The 15,007-nt window shown below is 35.6% G+C and overlaps 1 protein-coding gene across 6 annotated transcripts in view; it reads right to left on the bottom strand.

Moving 5' to 3' along the window:
• Positions 1-15,007, bottom strand: part of Vti1a (vesicle transport through interaction with t-SNAREs 1A) — a 343,300-nt gene that overhangs the window by 254,987 nt on the left and 73,306 nt on the right. For all 6 annotated transcript variants that reach the window (XM_058581306.1, XM_058581308.1, XM_046449815.2 and 3 more), the window contains one exon: positions 11,073-11,157. In XM_058581306.1, the coding sequence (XP_058437289.1) occupies positions 11,073-11,157 (85 nt within the window). The remainder of the gene's footprint in view (positions 1-11,072; positions 11,158-15,007) is intronic.

The raw sequence follows: 15,007 nt of genomic DNA, 5'->3' as shown, positions 1-15,007 counted from the left end.
AAAGAAAATTAGCGCCACTGTAAAGGTGTCTTGTGTGAACAAATATCGACCTTTCAACACAGCCCAGTTTCTTAGGCAGTGAAAGCGGCATGGAGAGCCATGGCAGGACTACCCAACAACAGGCTTTCTTTTTCCTCCAAAGGGGACAGTTTTAAAAAGCTTTTTTCCTTGTCTGGCTTTAGGGTGGTTTCTTCCTCTCTTTAAATAAATAGATATTTATTTAACTATGACTTAGAGTTTATATCTTAAGATGCAAAAGGGCAACACAGTGCCATACATGAATGATGGCCCACCACGACAGCCTCTTTGATAATGACTTTACTTGGAAAGACGTCTTCTTCAATAAAAAATTATTTTTTAATGTTAACTTTGTTCTCTTGTGGCAACGTTGGAAAACACTGTAGCCCAACAGGAAATACAGACGAAAGCTTCAAATGTAGAGCACACAAAAAAAAGCCATTTTTAAAGCTCATGCCCATCAAGTTTCCCACTTGATATAAGTCGTACACAAAGTCTTAGTCCAATGCGAACCCATGCTGTGAAAATTCTGAAGCACCCACCTCAGAAAATTCTGTTAAATACATAAACACTGCTGAAAAGAAAACTTCTGGGCACTAGAAGTCAGACTCAAAGGGAAAATAAACCTGATTAAAAAAAAATCCCAAAGAAAGTTATATAAGTACAGTGCAACAAGGTCATAAGCTTAACTGTCCTTCACTGCAATATTTGAAAGTAAATTGGCATTTTAGCCATCTGCTTTGGTCGTCCCTCTTTTTCTCAGCTCACAGAGAGGCAATGGAATAAGGATGGCTTCATGTGTACCTTACAAACCAACTGGAAAAGTGACAGGCATTATGGGGTAAGACACCTTTAAAAATGAGTATAATACTTTTAATGGATTAAAAATGAACCCCATGAATTCCCTTGGACCACCTAAGGAGAGGTTTTCCAAATAAAGTTTAAATGACATCCTTTTCTTACCATTATGGAGCTCACCAATATCTCAGAGAACCTCACAAAGTAAATTTAAGTACAGATTAAATATATTCTTTAAGAGCACCCCAAATGACTACTTCCTCTTTTCTTTCCAGAACAGAATCAGAACTTTTAGAGATAAGACTTTAATAGCTTGTAATTATAAAATAAGTGACAACTACACATTAAAAATGACTTTTTTTTTTCACACAACTGGGCAGACTTAAAAATTTACAGAACATGGTCAAATAATAATTCTTAACATTTAAAAAATACTATTCAAGCAGAGACATCCTTAAAATTCTGAAAACATCCTACTACCCAAAATAATGAACAGAGAAACTTTTGTAGAGGTAATTTTCTGTGTCAAAAATTTTAGGAAATTTCTCCAAAATACCTATGGTTAGATCAAATAGATGGTTAATAGTGACTCAATCATATAAATCCTATTTTCTCCTCCTACATTGAAGAATAACAAAGTGTTGTTATTATTTCTGCAATAATGTGAACATGGCAGATGGCAGTGCCTTTCTGAATTAGGTAAATAAAATTACCTATGCTAATAATCGATCAGTGTTGATGGCCATAACATTCCGTACTTGGATAACCCAGGATTGTGATACTGGACTTGTCTTGCCAAATTTGCACCCTGCATTGCTCAACAGAAGTTTGTTAAATGAGTGAAATGTAATATTTACCTTCTTTCATATCATATTAAACTTCTCTCACCAATATTAGAGAATGGGAAGTTTATTCTTTGCCAACTTACAACAACTCTAAGGGCAAGAAAAACACAATGAATACTTTCTTGGATATATTCTCAAGAGTCTTAAAAATGACTTATTAGTGCATAAAAGGAGGGAAATTCAAACTCTGGTATTTCCTGCAGCAGATGCTGGTTCAGTTTCAAGCTAGCTTACAACTACTAAAATAGTTTTATGCATAAATTTCTATTGTTGTGCACTGTTTTACCCATTAATCCTTTCTGTTGATTCTAGATTTGTATTTTGAATGATTTGTTTTTAATTAAGCTATTACATTGTACCTAACATAGGAAACATTCAAAATATTTCTTAAAGAGGAAAATGAGAGGGGAAAAGAGGAAAAAGAAGAGAAGAAAAAGGCTATAATGAGGAGGAGGCAGGAGAAGACAGTATCAGCATATATGGAGGAACTCCTGAATGGTAAAGAAAATGACTGACTTTAAGTGTGGTAAATATTTTGTCTCAATGAATATTTCCATTCTATAGTGAATTGACTAAAGAAATAATAATTAAGTGAGTTGAAAAAAAGTATTGAGAAGCAAAAGATAAGACAGTGACAAGGTTGCAGTATTGTGCTCTTATATCCATCATCTCTGCATAGTCTTATGAATGGCTCAGGAAAACTCCATCAGCCAAGACTTTGACACAAAAATAAATGAAGTTATTTTAGTCAGCTTTCTGTCATTTGGACAAAATACCTGAGATCAGCAACTTATAAGGAAGAAAGGGGGTTTTGTCATGGTCTCAGTGGTGTTCAGTCCGTGGTTGCTTGGCCCTGTTGCTGTTGGGCCTGTGGCCTGTTAGAACATCAAGGTGGGATTGCCTGGAAAAGAGAGCCGCCCACCTCACAGCAGTCAGGAAGTGGAGAGAGAGATTGGACGTGGTAGGGTCCCCAAATCCCCTTCAAGCGTTTGCTTTCAGGGATCTGACTTCTCTTACTAGGCCCTGCGTCCTGAAGGTTCTACCACCTCTCAATAGTGCCATAGGCTGGAGATTAGGCCTTTAACACAGGAGCCTATGGGGGATGTTCAAGATCAAATTATAGCAGAAGTCACCCCAAATTTTAAAAGTATTTACACAGAGTCTTTAAAAACTTCTGAACATGAAGCACAGTTTAAGTTTTAAAAAAATGATAAGTAGATACCACTACTGATTGCTTTTCCTGTGAAAACTCTTAAAAAAAATAGGTACAAAAAAAGTGATGTAAATGAATTACTCAATTCTCACCAAAATGCTATGATTTAAGAATTATTTGTTTTCCAGAAAAACTCCATGTTTCTCTGGCTAACATTATTAGGTAAAATTAATTCAAATTTTGATAAGCAACCATAAGAACAAAAATAATCTGAACATATCATGTAAAACAGGCAAGCAGAAGTATATTCCTAAAATGGAAAAATATCTAATGCTTAACATTAGATAACTATAACAAAGCACTGAAGTCTTAAAATTAAAGTGAAATTTCTACTTTTACTTTTCAAAAAGAGATAATCTTCACAGAAAAGAAACAGGACACCCAAGGGAACCCTGAGTCAGAGATGTAAAGAAACTCCTCTTATCAATTCTATAACAAAGTTCACGTAGAAAATGTTTTCCTTTATGCAAGGAACTTATAAAATATACAACATTGGTAATATTCTAATTGAGAAATTTTATCTTTCCATTTCCCTAATAAAAACAAGTTATTTAGGAAATTGTAATTAATATGGCCTTAAAAAAAAGTAAATAGTGTTAAACATAGGCATAAAATTTGTTTTAACAAAAATAAAGTGGTAAAATGAGTACCATTACTAGGTAGATTACTAACAATTCTAGGTATCATGTCATGACTATTCATATTTTTCTAAATAAGTAATAAAGCAATTAATACAGTCCCTAAATAAGACCATCATCATATCCAATGTCACAAATATTTAGATTAACAGATACAATATTACATAAATACATATTTATTATTCCATAGGGAGTATAGGTATTAACTGAACCTAGCTAGCTGAATTAGTTGTTTGTTTGTTTGTTTATTTATTTATTTATGATGGGGATTGAACTCAGAGTTGCTTTCCCACTGAGCTACCTCCCCATATCTTTTTATTTTTTATTTTGAGACAGGGTCTCACTAAGTCAAATTGCGGGGCTTTGCTTGGAACTTGGGATCCTCCTGCCTCAGCCTCCCAAATTGCCAGGATCACAGGCGTGCACCAAGGTGCCTGGCCAACCTGCCTAAATTTTTGTGCATATACTTAAATAAATATATTCACATGTATACGCAACTTGATGAAATGATGTCTGTCCAGTTCACATAAACATAGACTAAGTGCTAAGACTGCAAAGTAAGCATCTCACTCATTTCAATGTGCACATGAATCACACTTGATCCTGTTAAAATGCAGACCTGATTCAGTAGATCTAAAGGGGGACCTATATTGTCCACTTCTAACAAATTCCCAGGGGACACCACTGTTGCTGGTCTTGAACCCCACTCTGAGAAGCAAGAAACTAACCTATTTCTTCTTTAGATGGATATAAAGTTAACCAAAATGACAATGTATGTTTATATTCAGAAGCTTCCTGCAGTTAAGATGGTTAGACAAAAACAAAATATTTTTGTGAGGCAATTTGCAAAACCCATATATATAATTTTAGTATGCTTTTCAGAAACTCTAAGAAAAAAGGTATCATTATCAATAATGTATTATCATAAACTTGGTTTCCAACCCATATTTATAATCATAAATGTTCATTACTGCCAGCTTGATGGTTTGGCCACAGTCTATGTGTAAATCCTTCCAAGTACAAAGACTAAAAAGTTTCCATTTGTTTGGGGATATCCTTGAGGAAGAATTTTTTTTTTTGGCAACTCTTGCCAATTATTAAAAGAATCAATAATAAATTTTAAACTCCTTGTTCCTGAGGACCTTTTAAAATGCTTATAATCTCTCTTGCATCTTCCCCACCAAATACCTGCATCAGGAATTTCAATTGGCAAAAGGACCCGGACCCAATCTTGGATTATTATTATAATAAACCTCCTAACCTGTCTTTTTGTTTCCACTTCTCTATCCCTCAACCCGTACAATCCCTTTTCTCCATCATTCAGAAGAGGCCACCTGCCTGCCAAGAGTCCTTCAATGACATCACACTCTTAATAAAATCCAGACTCCCTCCCATGCTTCATCGCTCCACAAACGTGCACACTGATTCTACCCTAACCATGTGTCTCACCTCCTCGCTCCTAACACTCCTGCCATTCTGCTCATCTTTCTGTTGCCTGGAACATCCCAAGAACCTTCTCATTTCAGAGTCCATGTACTTGCTCTGCCTTCATCCTGGAATCATCTGCCCCAGATTTTCTTCCTGATGGCCTCTTTACATTATTCACCACTCAGTTTATACATAGGGCTCTTTTCTGGGGGGGTCCTTCCTGAATAGCTGACCTAAGGAAGCTATACCATCAGTACCCTTTAAGACTCTGCTTTACTTAACCACTACATATAATGGTCTGTATTAATTTTTAAAATGTCTACCTCATCTTGCCCATCCTCTTCCTGCAATATGTAAATTGCCTGAGAACAAAAAACTTACAGTTCTTGTTTACTAGTGTATCCTTAACACATGGCACATGGTTTTTTTTAATAGTTTAACTAAATTATGGAAAAAGAAAATTAATAGATATAAGGACATGATATATTTTGACTACAAGAGATCACTTCAGAAATCTAGATATGTGGAACCCATTCATAGTTTAGTATGGTCTACTGGATAAGAATTAGATGGCCTTATTCCACAGCAGCTGGGGATGGGAGCAGCAGCCTTGTAATCACCAGAGGGAGGGAGGAGGAGATAGTGCTCAGAAACTTCCAAGGCTAAAACACAACTTCATGCTAAACATCAGGCACCACGGTTCCTAGAACATCCAGGGCCAGCACCTCAGGATGTCAGGATGTCCCATACCCACATCAACTCTGCCTTTATGCCCCCTTGTACTACCTCCAAGTTTTCTAAGTGTGGTAAATAGCTTGACCTTTCTGTACTCTGCCTTTCCATCTGTAAAAGGGATGTGCGGAGCATTAAACAGACAATGGGTATGGAGTACCAGGAACAGTGTGGCCCATATTAAGTGTTAAATTATCACTGTATTATTTCTCATATAGCCAGTTGTCATCCCACACAGGGTTCTAGGTGAAGGATGGAACACCTCCTCTTCACAACTAAAAGGCGGGCAGAAGGTTAGCAAATGGCCAAATGGGAAGCTAAGGCTAGATGGCTTGCAATATCTCCCAAGAAAAAGATGCCAACATATGAGGCATAGGTGCTCAGAGATGGCAAGAGCAAGGTCTGTAAATGGTACAGATCACAACTCAGGGATCTGAGACTACTAAAATGTAAATAGACTCTCTCAGAGCCCAGAGATGCACTGCCAGGTGAACCAGGACCCACTAGAGTACAGGACAGGATAGTCATGGGGCACTTCAACTCTCTGTTTACATATTGAAAGGAGACAGAACTGCACTTTTGCCCTCACATAATTTCTCTTTCAGCCTATTCTTTTATGAATCATATGATTAGTTTTGTGCCTATTATAATTATGCAGTATTTACTTCACAGGAGAAAAAGAATTGTAAAACAAAGGGCATATGACCCACAGTTTTAAGTACTAACTCCCTATCTCAAATAAAATGGATATCTCAAGACCTGAAAGTCAGACCTGACTACCACTAACTGAAAAAAGAGCCAGTTTTATACTGAAAGATTATAGGACAAGAACTTACAAGAAATGGCACACTGGATCAAGCCAATGGCTCACATAATCAGCAGAGTATTTGGTCTATGATGGTGGCTCCCAAGGCAGCTTTGTTAATGAGCATGATAGGTCTTCATAATGCCAATTTTATGTTGGAATGTCCTTAGCATCAGATCTTTCATATCATGTACTCTTCTAACTGTCCCTCCTTTATTAAATAAAACTGTTCAATTAACTTGTAATGGCATCAATTTTCTGAAATAGAAAGGGATTTATGAAGGAAATTTGATTGATATTAAACTCGATGCATAACTGGATATAAACTGCACTTAAAAATAATCATGTACTCATTCTGAATGTGTGTTCCACTGCTCAATACCTGTTCTTGAAGAGACAATAACTATTTGTCAAACTCTTAATAAATGTCAACAATGAGCTGGGCATGGTGGCATATGTCCATAATCTCAGGAGGCTAAGGTAGGAAGATGGCAAGTTCAAAGCCAGCCTCAGCAACTTATCAAGGCCCTATCTCAAAATAAAAAATAAAAAGGGCTGGAGATGTGGCTCAGTGGTTAAATGCCACTGGGTTCAATCCTCAGTACAAAAAACAAACAAAAAGACTCAAGAATTTTAGAAGATGAATTTTATCATTTGGTAGGAAGATATCAGTGATCAAAATAACATATTCTGTTATCTTCTAGCCTATCCTATTTCTGTATTACTTCTTTATTTTATTTATTTATATGCGGTGCTGAGAATCAAACCCAGTGCCTCACACATGCTAGGCAAGTACTCTACCACTGAACCACAACCCCAGCTGTATATTACTTTTTTAAAATAAAATTTGTCATGGTTATCAAGTTTTTTAATTGATTTTTTTTAAAAAAAATGACAGCGGAATGCATTACAATTCTTATTACACATATACAGTACAATTTTTCATATTTCTGGTTGTATATAAAGTATGTTGACACCAATTTGTGTCTTCATACATGTACTTTGGATAATTATGTCCATCACATTCCACCATCCTTGCTAACTCCTTGCCCCCTCCGTTTCCTTCCCACCATGGTTATCAAGTTAATAAATAGAAAAGCTTATATAGATTTTTTTTTGTTAAAATCTCTGCCAATTATTTTGAAAAAGTTAATCACTTTGGCTGATAATTTTAAAATGATCAAATTTTTTCAGAGCCCTCTGTACTTTTTAAGAGCAAGGCATGCACAAATACATGAACACACACACATATGACCTTATTTTACTTTATAACTACCTTATGTGGTACACAGAATCTAGTGTCAAGTTTCCATTTTGCAAATATAAGAACAGAGGTTAAGTGATGCACAGAGGTTAAGTGATTTCTCAAAGTCAAGCAGCTGAGGAATGATAGGGTCAGATGATAGGGATTTTCTCTCTCTAATCAGTACAATAATTCTTAGATTTTGTGGTCAAGTAGAATTTCAAAAAGTATCTGAAGAACCCAAAATAGGGTTGCAAACTTAGTTATTTTTCAGGTATTGTGTGTGTGTGTGTGTGTGTGTGTGTGTGTGTGTGTGTATGTAAAAAACTTCTACCTACTATTGCCATCATGTCATAAAACTGTCATTTTTTATTATCTACAATAGGAAAAACATAATTCTAGAAAAAAAGTGTTATTCTTAAACTAATAAAATATGCTGTATGGGCAAGTCACTACATTCTAGTTCTTTTCTCATTTGCTGTGGATTAATGAAGATCCACAGTCTAGAACTAGTTCTCAGACAGCTTACAATACCTATAAACTATTTGCCTTTTGTGCTGTATCCATAGTCATATTAGCTCTTCCATGTCTTTTTCTTCTTGTATTTCATTGTCTTTAAGAAAGGTATCAATAAGCGTTAAAAGTTTTCCTTTTGAGGGTTGGGGGTGTTGCTCAGTGGTAGAGTGCTTATTTAACATGAATGATGCCCTGGGTTTGATCCCCAGCCCAAAACATTAAAAGAAAAAAAAAAAGAAAGAAAGAAAAAGAAAAAGAAAATAAATTAAAAAAGAAGGAAAAAACTTTTTCTTTTGATGAGATTGGGTGTGTACGGCCACAGACAAGCTTTTCCTTTTGAAAGATGCTGCTCTGTACTCTTACTGTAAGAAAGTGATGAGTATCATAAATTTACGTATAATCAAAACAGAGCTGTAGCTTGACTAAGTGTGACGAAGGAGAGGGCTGGCAGCAGGTAGTGTGGATGCTACGTGGTACTCCACACAACGCATGGCTTCCACGTTATTTTAATTTAAAAAAAAACATAGGGAAAGTACTTTATCCAAGTCTTCTCACTTCTCACTCCACTTTCAAATCTATCCAAGGAAATGAATTAACACAGTGACTCCTAGCCAGGCAGAGGCTGTGCCGCATCTGTCCTTACCTCCAAAAGGTCTGCTTCTTACTTCATTCCCAGATTTGGTTTATATTCTACCCCCAATTCCCAAGCCCTATAACAAATAAACTTCTAATCTTATAAAACCTTAAAGTTAATCTACCATTGTACTCTACATACCGTTGTATTCATACTCTACAAGGAATAATTATCAAATCCCATCCAATCTTACATCTATGATAAATGTGTGGTCTTTTGGTATTTGTAGTCTATGATGACTTCCTTCAGCTTTGGGAAGGAACTGCATGAATAGTATAGTGAAAGAGAAAAAGGATACTCAACTATGTATCCAACCAACCAAATCATGCCCTGTGATCAGTGTCACAACAAGACTACTTCCAGTCCCAAACCCAAACCAGTTCCATGGGGAAAGCAGCTCATCAATGTATGTTTTCATCAAGGAAGATCCCCTTACTGATTATAATGTTCAACAGAGGATAGTCAAAGAAGTAGACTTTTTCCCCAATACATTAATATATATAATTTTACTCATAACACGAAATTTATTTACATGGGATAATAACTGTACCCACCAAAAGATGGCACAGTAATAATAACATATTTATATATGCATTTTATGACATATAAAACATTTTATCAAATACCATTATTTCTTAGGAATATTATGAGATGAGTGAGCTGGGGTTGTGGCTCAGTGGCAGAGCACTTGCCTAGCATGTGTGAGGCACTGGGTTCGAGTCTCAGCACCACATATAAATAAACAAATAAATAAAATAAAGGTCCATCAACTAATAAAAATATTTTTAAAAAAGAGAGTATTATGAGATGAGCAATGATATTTACATTTCATTGAGAAACTGAGGCTCAGAAAGGTTATGTGATTTGCTCAGGGTCACACAAGCAAGAGAGCTAGAACCTAAGCCTTATCCTTTGACCTCATGTGCAGGCTCTTTCCATTATTTACATCCTTCCCAAGAAGAGTCATCACTAAAGGTGAGCCCCCAAACCAAAAGAACACACAAAGACTGGCTTTTATTCCAGAGCTGTCAATAAGGACTGTAAGGACAGCCCCTACTATTAAGTATCTGGGGGAAGTGTGGGTTTCTTCAGTTTTCTCACCATTAATACGATGCCAGTGCTATTTGTGTACTTCCTGTTCAGTGCCCTAGGATTCATCACATAAACCAACCAATCTGGCTAAGAGACCCATGAACCCAGGGCAAGAAAAACAATGGTCATTCATAAAAGAAATTATTTGAAATCACTTTCATCATACATGTTCTTCCAACATAAACATTTTGGCAACACCGAATTTTTAAATAATTTACAGAAATATTTACGATCACATATTTTTGTGATTTATATGCTGGCAAGAGCTATTGAAAACATACAAAATAGCTTATTATACAGTCTATCGTTCACAAAATAAAATAAAAAAGGGTAGCCAAATAATAAGAAACCCATAATCACTAAGGTGTTCATGGATATTTATTTACCATGTAAAAATACTCATTGCATGAAACATGCATAATTAAAAAACTTGTCTATTTTAAATAAACTAGTCTTAGAAATCAAATTAGGACTATGATTTCTGAAATTAATAATTACTGTTGATTGAAACCAAAAGTTTAAACAGTATTAACTAATTCTAATAAGATTATCATGAACATTAGCCTTGCTGCTTACTATAAATGTTTTCTTTCATATCTGATTATAGGCTCTGTTTGTGATTAAAAAAAAAAATAGGATCATTAGGAAGCATTTCCAATACCAGGAAAAATAAGCAAAGTAAACTAGGTATCATTATTTCTTTGTCCCAAGTTCACACCATTTAGATTGATTAAAATGTTAATTTTTACATATGTGAATAAAACGTAAAGGAGTAGACAACTGGAGATTGCACGGTGTGCTAGCAATCATTGCGGGTGGGTAAACTGACAACATGTAACTGCATATTAAGACAAATGTAGAATTTAGACAAAGTATTCCATCTCTTTTCAGATGTATACTTTTAAACCTCAGGAACTGTTTTCAGTAGATGTCATGCCTTTTAACTTGAAAAAAGATAAGCGCAAATAAGCTCCCAATTGTCTCCCCAATATGTAAACCACATCTCGGGCTGCTGTCTCTGCTTCTCCTTTGAAGTTTCCCTGAAATGTCATGTGTTGTGAAGACTGCTGTGCATAAGCAAGACAATTTGCTCACTCTCAGAATTCTTACCGGTTTCCACTGCTATTTGGTACCCAGCCTCTAGTCTCCGTGATGACCTTTCCAGCCTCTCTGTGTTATCGAGCAGATGTGCCCTCTGAAAAAGAAAAAGGGGGAAAAATCAGACGGCCGTCTACAATGTTCTTTTTTTGCCTTTAAAAAAAATAATGCTTTTGTATGCCCTAACATTTGCAGGGGGGGCAGTGTGGGAATTGTCACAATCTATTATAGTTAATTTTTGGTAAGTCTTTCATTATAGGAACCACGACAATGGACAAATTTCCAATCAGTCATATATGGACCATCCACTTATTTTGTTTAAAAAGGAGACTCATGTTGAAAGTGGCCACAATGAATCTCATTCCAAAACACTGAGGAATGTTATGAAGACTAGAGTCAACAGGATCTTTTCTGTTTCATCAGAGATGAGACACTTGCACAGATCTATGATCCCAATTTGTTTATTTTTTAATAAAATGCATCATTTCAAAAACCCATTTATTCCTTTGATTCCTGCACACAGTAATTTTTAAGCAAGAACTTTATTTTTAAAGGACTGCTCCTCAATTTTGGATGTGTAGCAAGATGCCATATAGAACAACATATGCTACTAAAACAGAATACTAAACAGCACTTCTAGTTTGAAGACAACTTGGGGCACCCACCAAGAAACAAGAGACACATGTTTCTCCATTGCACACATGTATAAAACTGTGGGTTTATTCCCAAATACATGGCACTAGATTGAAGGTGAACTTTTCATATAGAGTGCTTTAGACTCTGAACTAAAATGACAATAATTACATGCACCTCTTTTATTTATGATAGGGAAACCAGGAAATTTCTCCCAAATTCTCAGCTTTCTACGTTGAAACTGTTATTTTCTTTTTATTTTTTTTAACCATACACTAGATCTATTCAGATTGCCAAAACAGATTTATAAGCTAATGATGGCTGTGAATGAATGAGAATATATACAAGGGACATCAACATATATATGTCTAGACACTTAAGAAATATATGAATATATACCTGTGTATTTGTGTGTGTGTGTTCGTTTATACATGTATTTGTATAAATTAGTACTTTCCCCCTCAAATCAGTTTTAGCGTCTGGTCAAAAAGAAAGCAAAAAAATGCAATCACAACTACAACTTTGTGTTGACAGATGTCACTTAAAATTGAAGAAATGCTTTCTAATAATAATAAAAAAGGAGGTGCCACACACATTATCTGAGTGGCTGTCGAGCGAAATGATCTACCTTGCTCTAATGAGCCCCCATGGATCTTGGAGATGCAAGCTGTATTGACATGCACACTTAAGCTAATACACCTAGACCAGTGCCTCCAAGCTCTAGCAGCCAGGGATGCTGACAGAATATCTCGCTTCCATCTTCAAAGAAAGGAAGTGATTAGTATGTTATCATTACCATTCAAAACGTGATTTCCTTATTCCCTCCCGGCATAGGTGACACATCTGAGATGCGGCCAGACGTTAGAGGCAGCTAAAGCCACATCAAAGCTTTCCTTGAAATTTTTTTTGGGGGAAGGGGGGTGGAGAGAATCATTAAAACAATGCATTTAGAACAGACAGATAGGACCTGATGTGAAGGTCAGGAAGCTGCAATAGCAGTCTATAATAATTAATAGAGTCATCTAATATACCGTGCAGAAATTAAGAGAAATATTGCCCCCTCCCACTGCCAAAAAAAAAAAGGTAAACTAAATAAATAAAATGGAGGATAGAAGGAAAGCTTCTTACATCATGAAATGACAAGTCACCGAAGGCTGTAATTGAGAAAAAGAAGAGCAAGGGAGCTCTATGTGTTTGGCAGTGACGACTATTTTTAAACAAAATTAAACACTTCCAAAGCTTGTTAAAAATAGCTTTATAACTCCTAATTCTCCCTACATGCAGGTTCTGGGAGTAAGGATTGCTCTTCTCTCCTCTGAATATTGTTTTCTACCTTAACAAAAGATTTAACTTCAAACTGGTGATTCTCTAAAAAAGGTATTAATCAGATTTGTGAAAGCAGATATAAGGTTGAATTTTAATCAAGACTAAGAAAAGAGGAACTTTTTTTGTTCATTTTCAAATTAGATGAAATCCTAAATTAAGAGAAAACACACAGCTACTATAGATTAAAAAACTATAGGTCAATACTGGAAATAGACATTCTTACTTATACGCTAATATATAATGTAGGAAATAAAGCATTTAAATGTAGAATGTGTTTAGGATTCTATATCCATCCTGGGAGCAGAATTTCTCAAAGAACTTTAAGAAATGTATATTTCCAAATAATGGGAGTAACTCTTCTTGGGGAGGGTTCAGTTTTATCAGAGTAAATCTGTACTCAGAGGACTATCAGTTTACCAGCTGCTTTCCTGCAGGATCTCACTTGGAGTTTTGGAATCTCTTCACTTAAGTCAAACTAAAACCAAGTTCTTATAACAGCTGTGCTATTTACATTGTTCCCTTAGTTGTACATTGCCCTGGTCGCTGTAAATGAAAGGAAATACACTACAGTGGCAGCTGATGCTTTCAACTTGCCCCCACACTCCATCCCAAACTCATTCTCTCACCCACTTCTTAGCCCTTTTCAAAGCAGGTAAGTGAAGCTGTGCAGGAGCTTCAGACGGAGCTCAACTTGTGTGAGGAGCTGCGCAAAGTGGAGAGCTGGAGAACGCAGGATTCAAATAGCTCGGCACAGCCAACGCCAGATCAGCTCCCTCTATGCTACAGCCCTGCCTCCAAGCATGCCCCGTTCCCAGAAAGAAGCCCAAAAAGAGCATCACAAGGAAGGGATAGGGCATACTTTGCTTCCAAACACAACAAAACATCATATTTTGTAGCAGATGGGTGCCTGTCTTCTTAGCATAGGTGAAAGTAAGAAATCTGGGATAACATTCACTGTACTATTAGAATCCCGACTGGGAGACAATCACTTCTGAGCAAACCATATGCCAATTTAGTGTCATCACCATAGTCTAAGTCTATAAATGTCAGTGCTACATCCATATCAAAGAATTTGTAGAATAATATTTCAGAGTATATTATGCTATTACTTGAACAATCTAATTCTTCTGATTATAATTTTATTATAGAATACAGTTTTTCAAACATGAACTCTATACCATGGCTGATGAAACTGCTGCTTCAGGGACAACAAAAGAAGCCACTAACAATAATATATTTTAAGAGAAATGCAGACTTGATGTTTTTAGCTTTAGGAATTAAGAACTCCAAATACACAGCATTCGAGCTTAACAGAAATAAATCGTCTCTCAAAAATGCTGCTTGTAATAAGACACAAGATTTTATTAATCATATTCATTGCTTAAATTTGGGGGCAAGAGCTTTGTGTAGTTTCTTCATATGGAGGTTTTCAAGTCTATTGGTAGTTCTGTCATCATTTGAAAATTCAGATTCTTTACTTAATCATGAGAATATGCAAATATATACAAATAGATATGCTATCTTGCAGGAAAATAATAATCTTCTACATAATAGTTAATTATATTCCTTTGCTAGATAATCTCCTTTCTTGTAGAAAAAATTTAAAAAAAAAAGCAAGAAAGTTGGTGAGTGTGAGGGTGTATTTTGGGGCATATTTTCCCCCTTCAGTTTATATATCATCATTACTTTTACTAAGAAAGGACAACATTAAGGCAATTTAAATCAGAAGAGCTGTTGAAAACCAGTATCTACAAAATTCCAAGTTAATGTTTGCATCACCCAGAGAATGATGATCTACAAATATAAAGAATTTCTGGGAAAACCTCAATCAATTCAGTCAATCTAAATTTGAAAATAATTCAAAGTACACTGATTATTATAAGGAATTAGGCAATTTCTAAATGGCAAAATGGTCCATTATTTTATGTCTTGATACAAAAATAACAAAATTCAATCTAATTAAATAAAAAAATATAACTACCTTTGAA

The sequence above is a fragment of the Marmota monax genome, unplaced genomic scaffold (assembly GCF_021218885.2).
Source record: "Marmota monax isolate L192 unplaced genomic scaffold, Marmota_monax_Labrador192_F-V1.1 WCK01_AAM20220418_F8-fsc00004, whole genome shotgun sequence".
In the NCBI taxonomy this organism is placed as follows: domain Eukaryota; kingdom Metazoa; phylum Chordata; class Mammalia; order Rodentia; family Sciuridae; genus Marmota; species Marmota monax.
The sequence above is the reverse complement of the archived record's forward strand: the minus strand, read 5'-3'. Positions and strand labels throughout refer to the sequence as shown.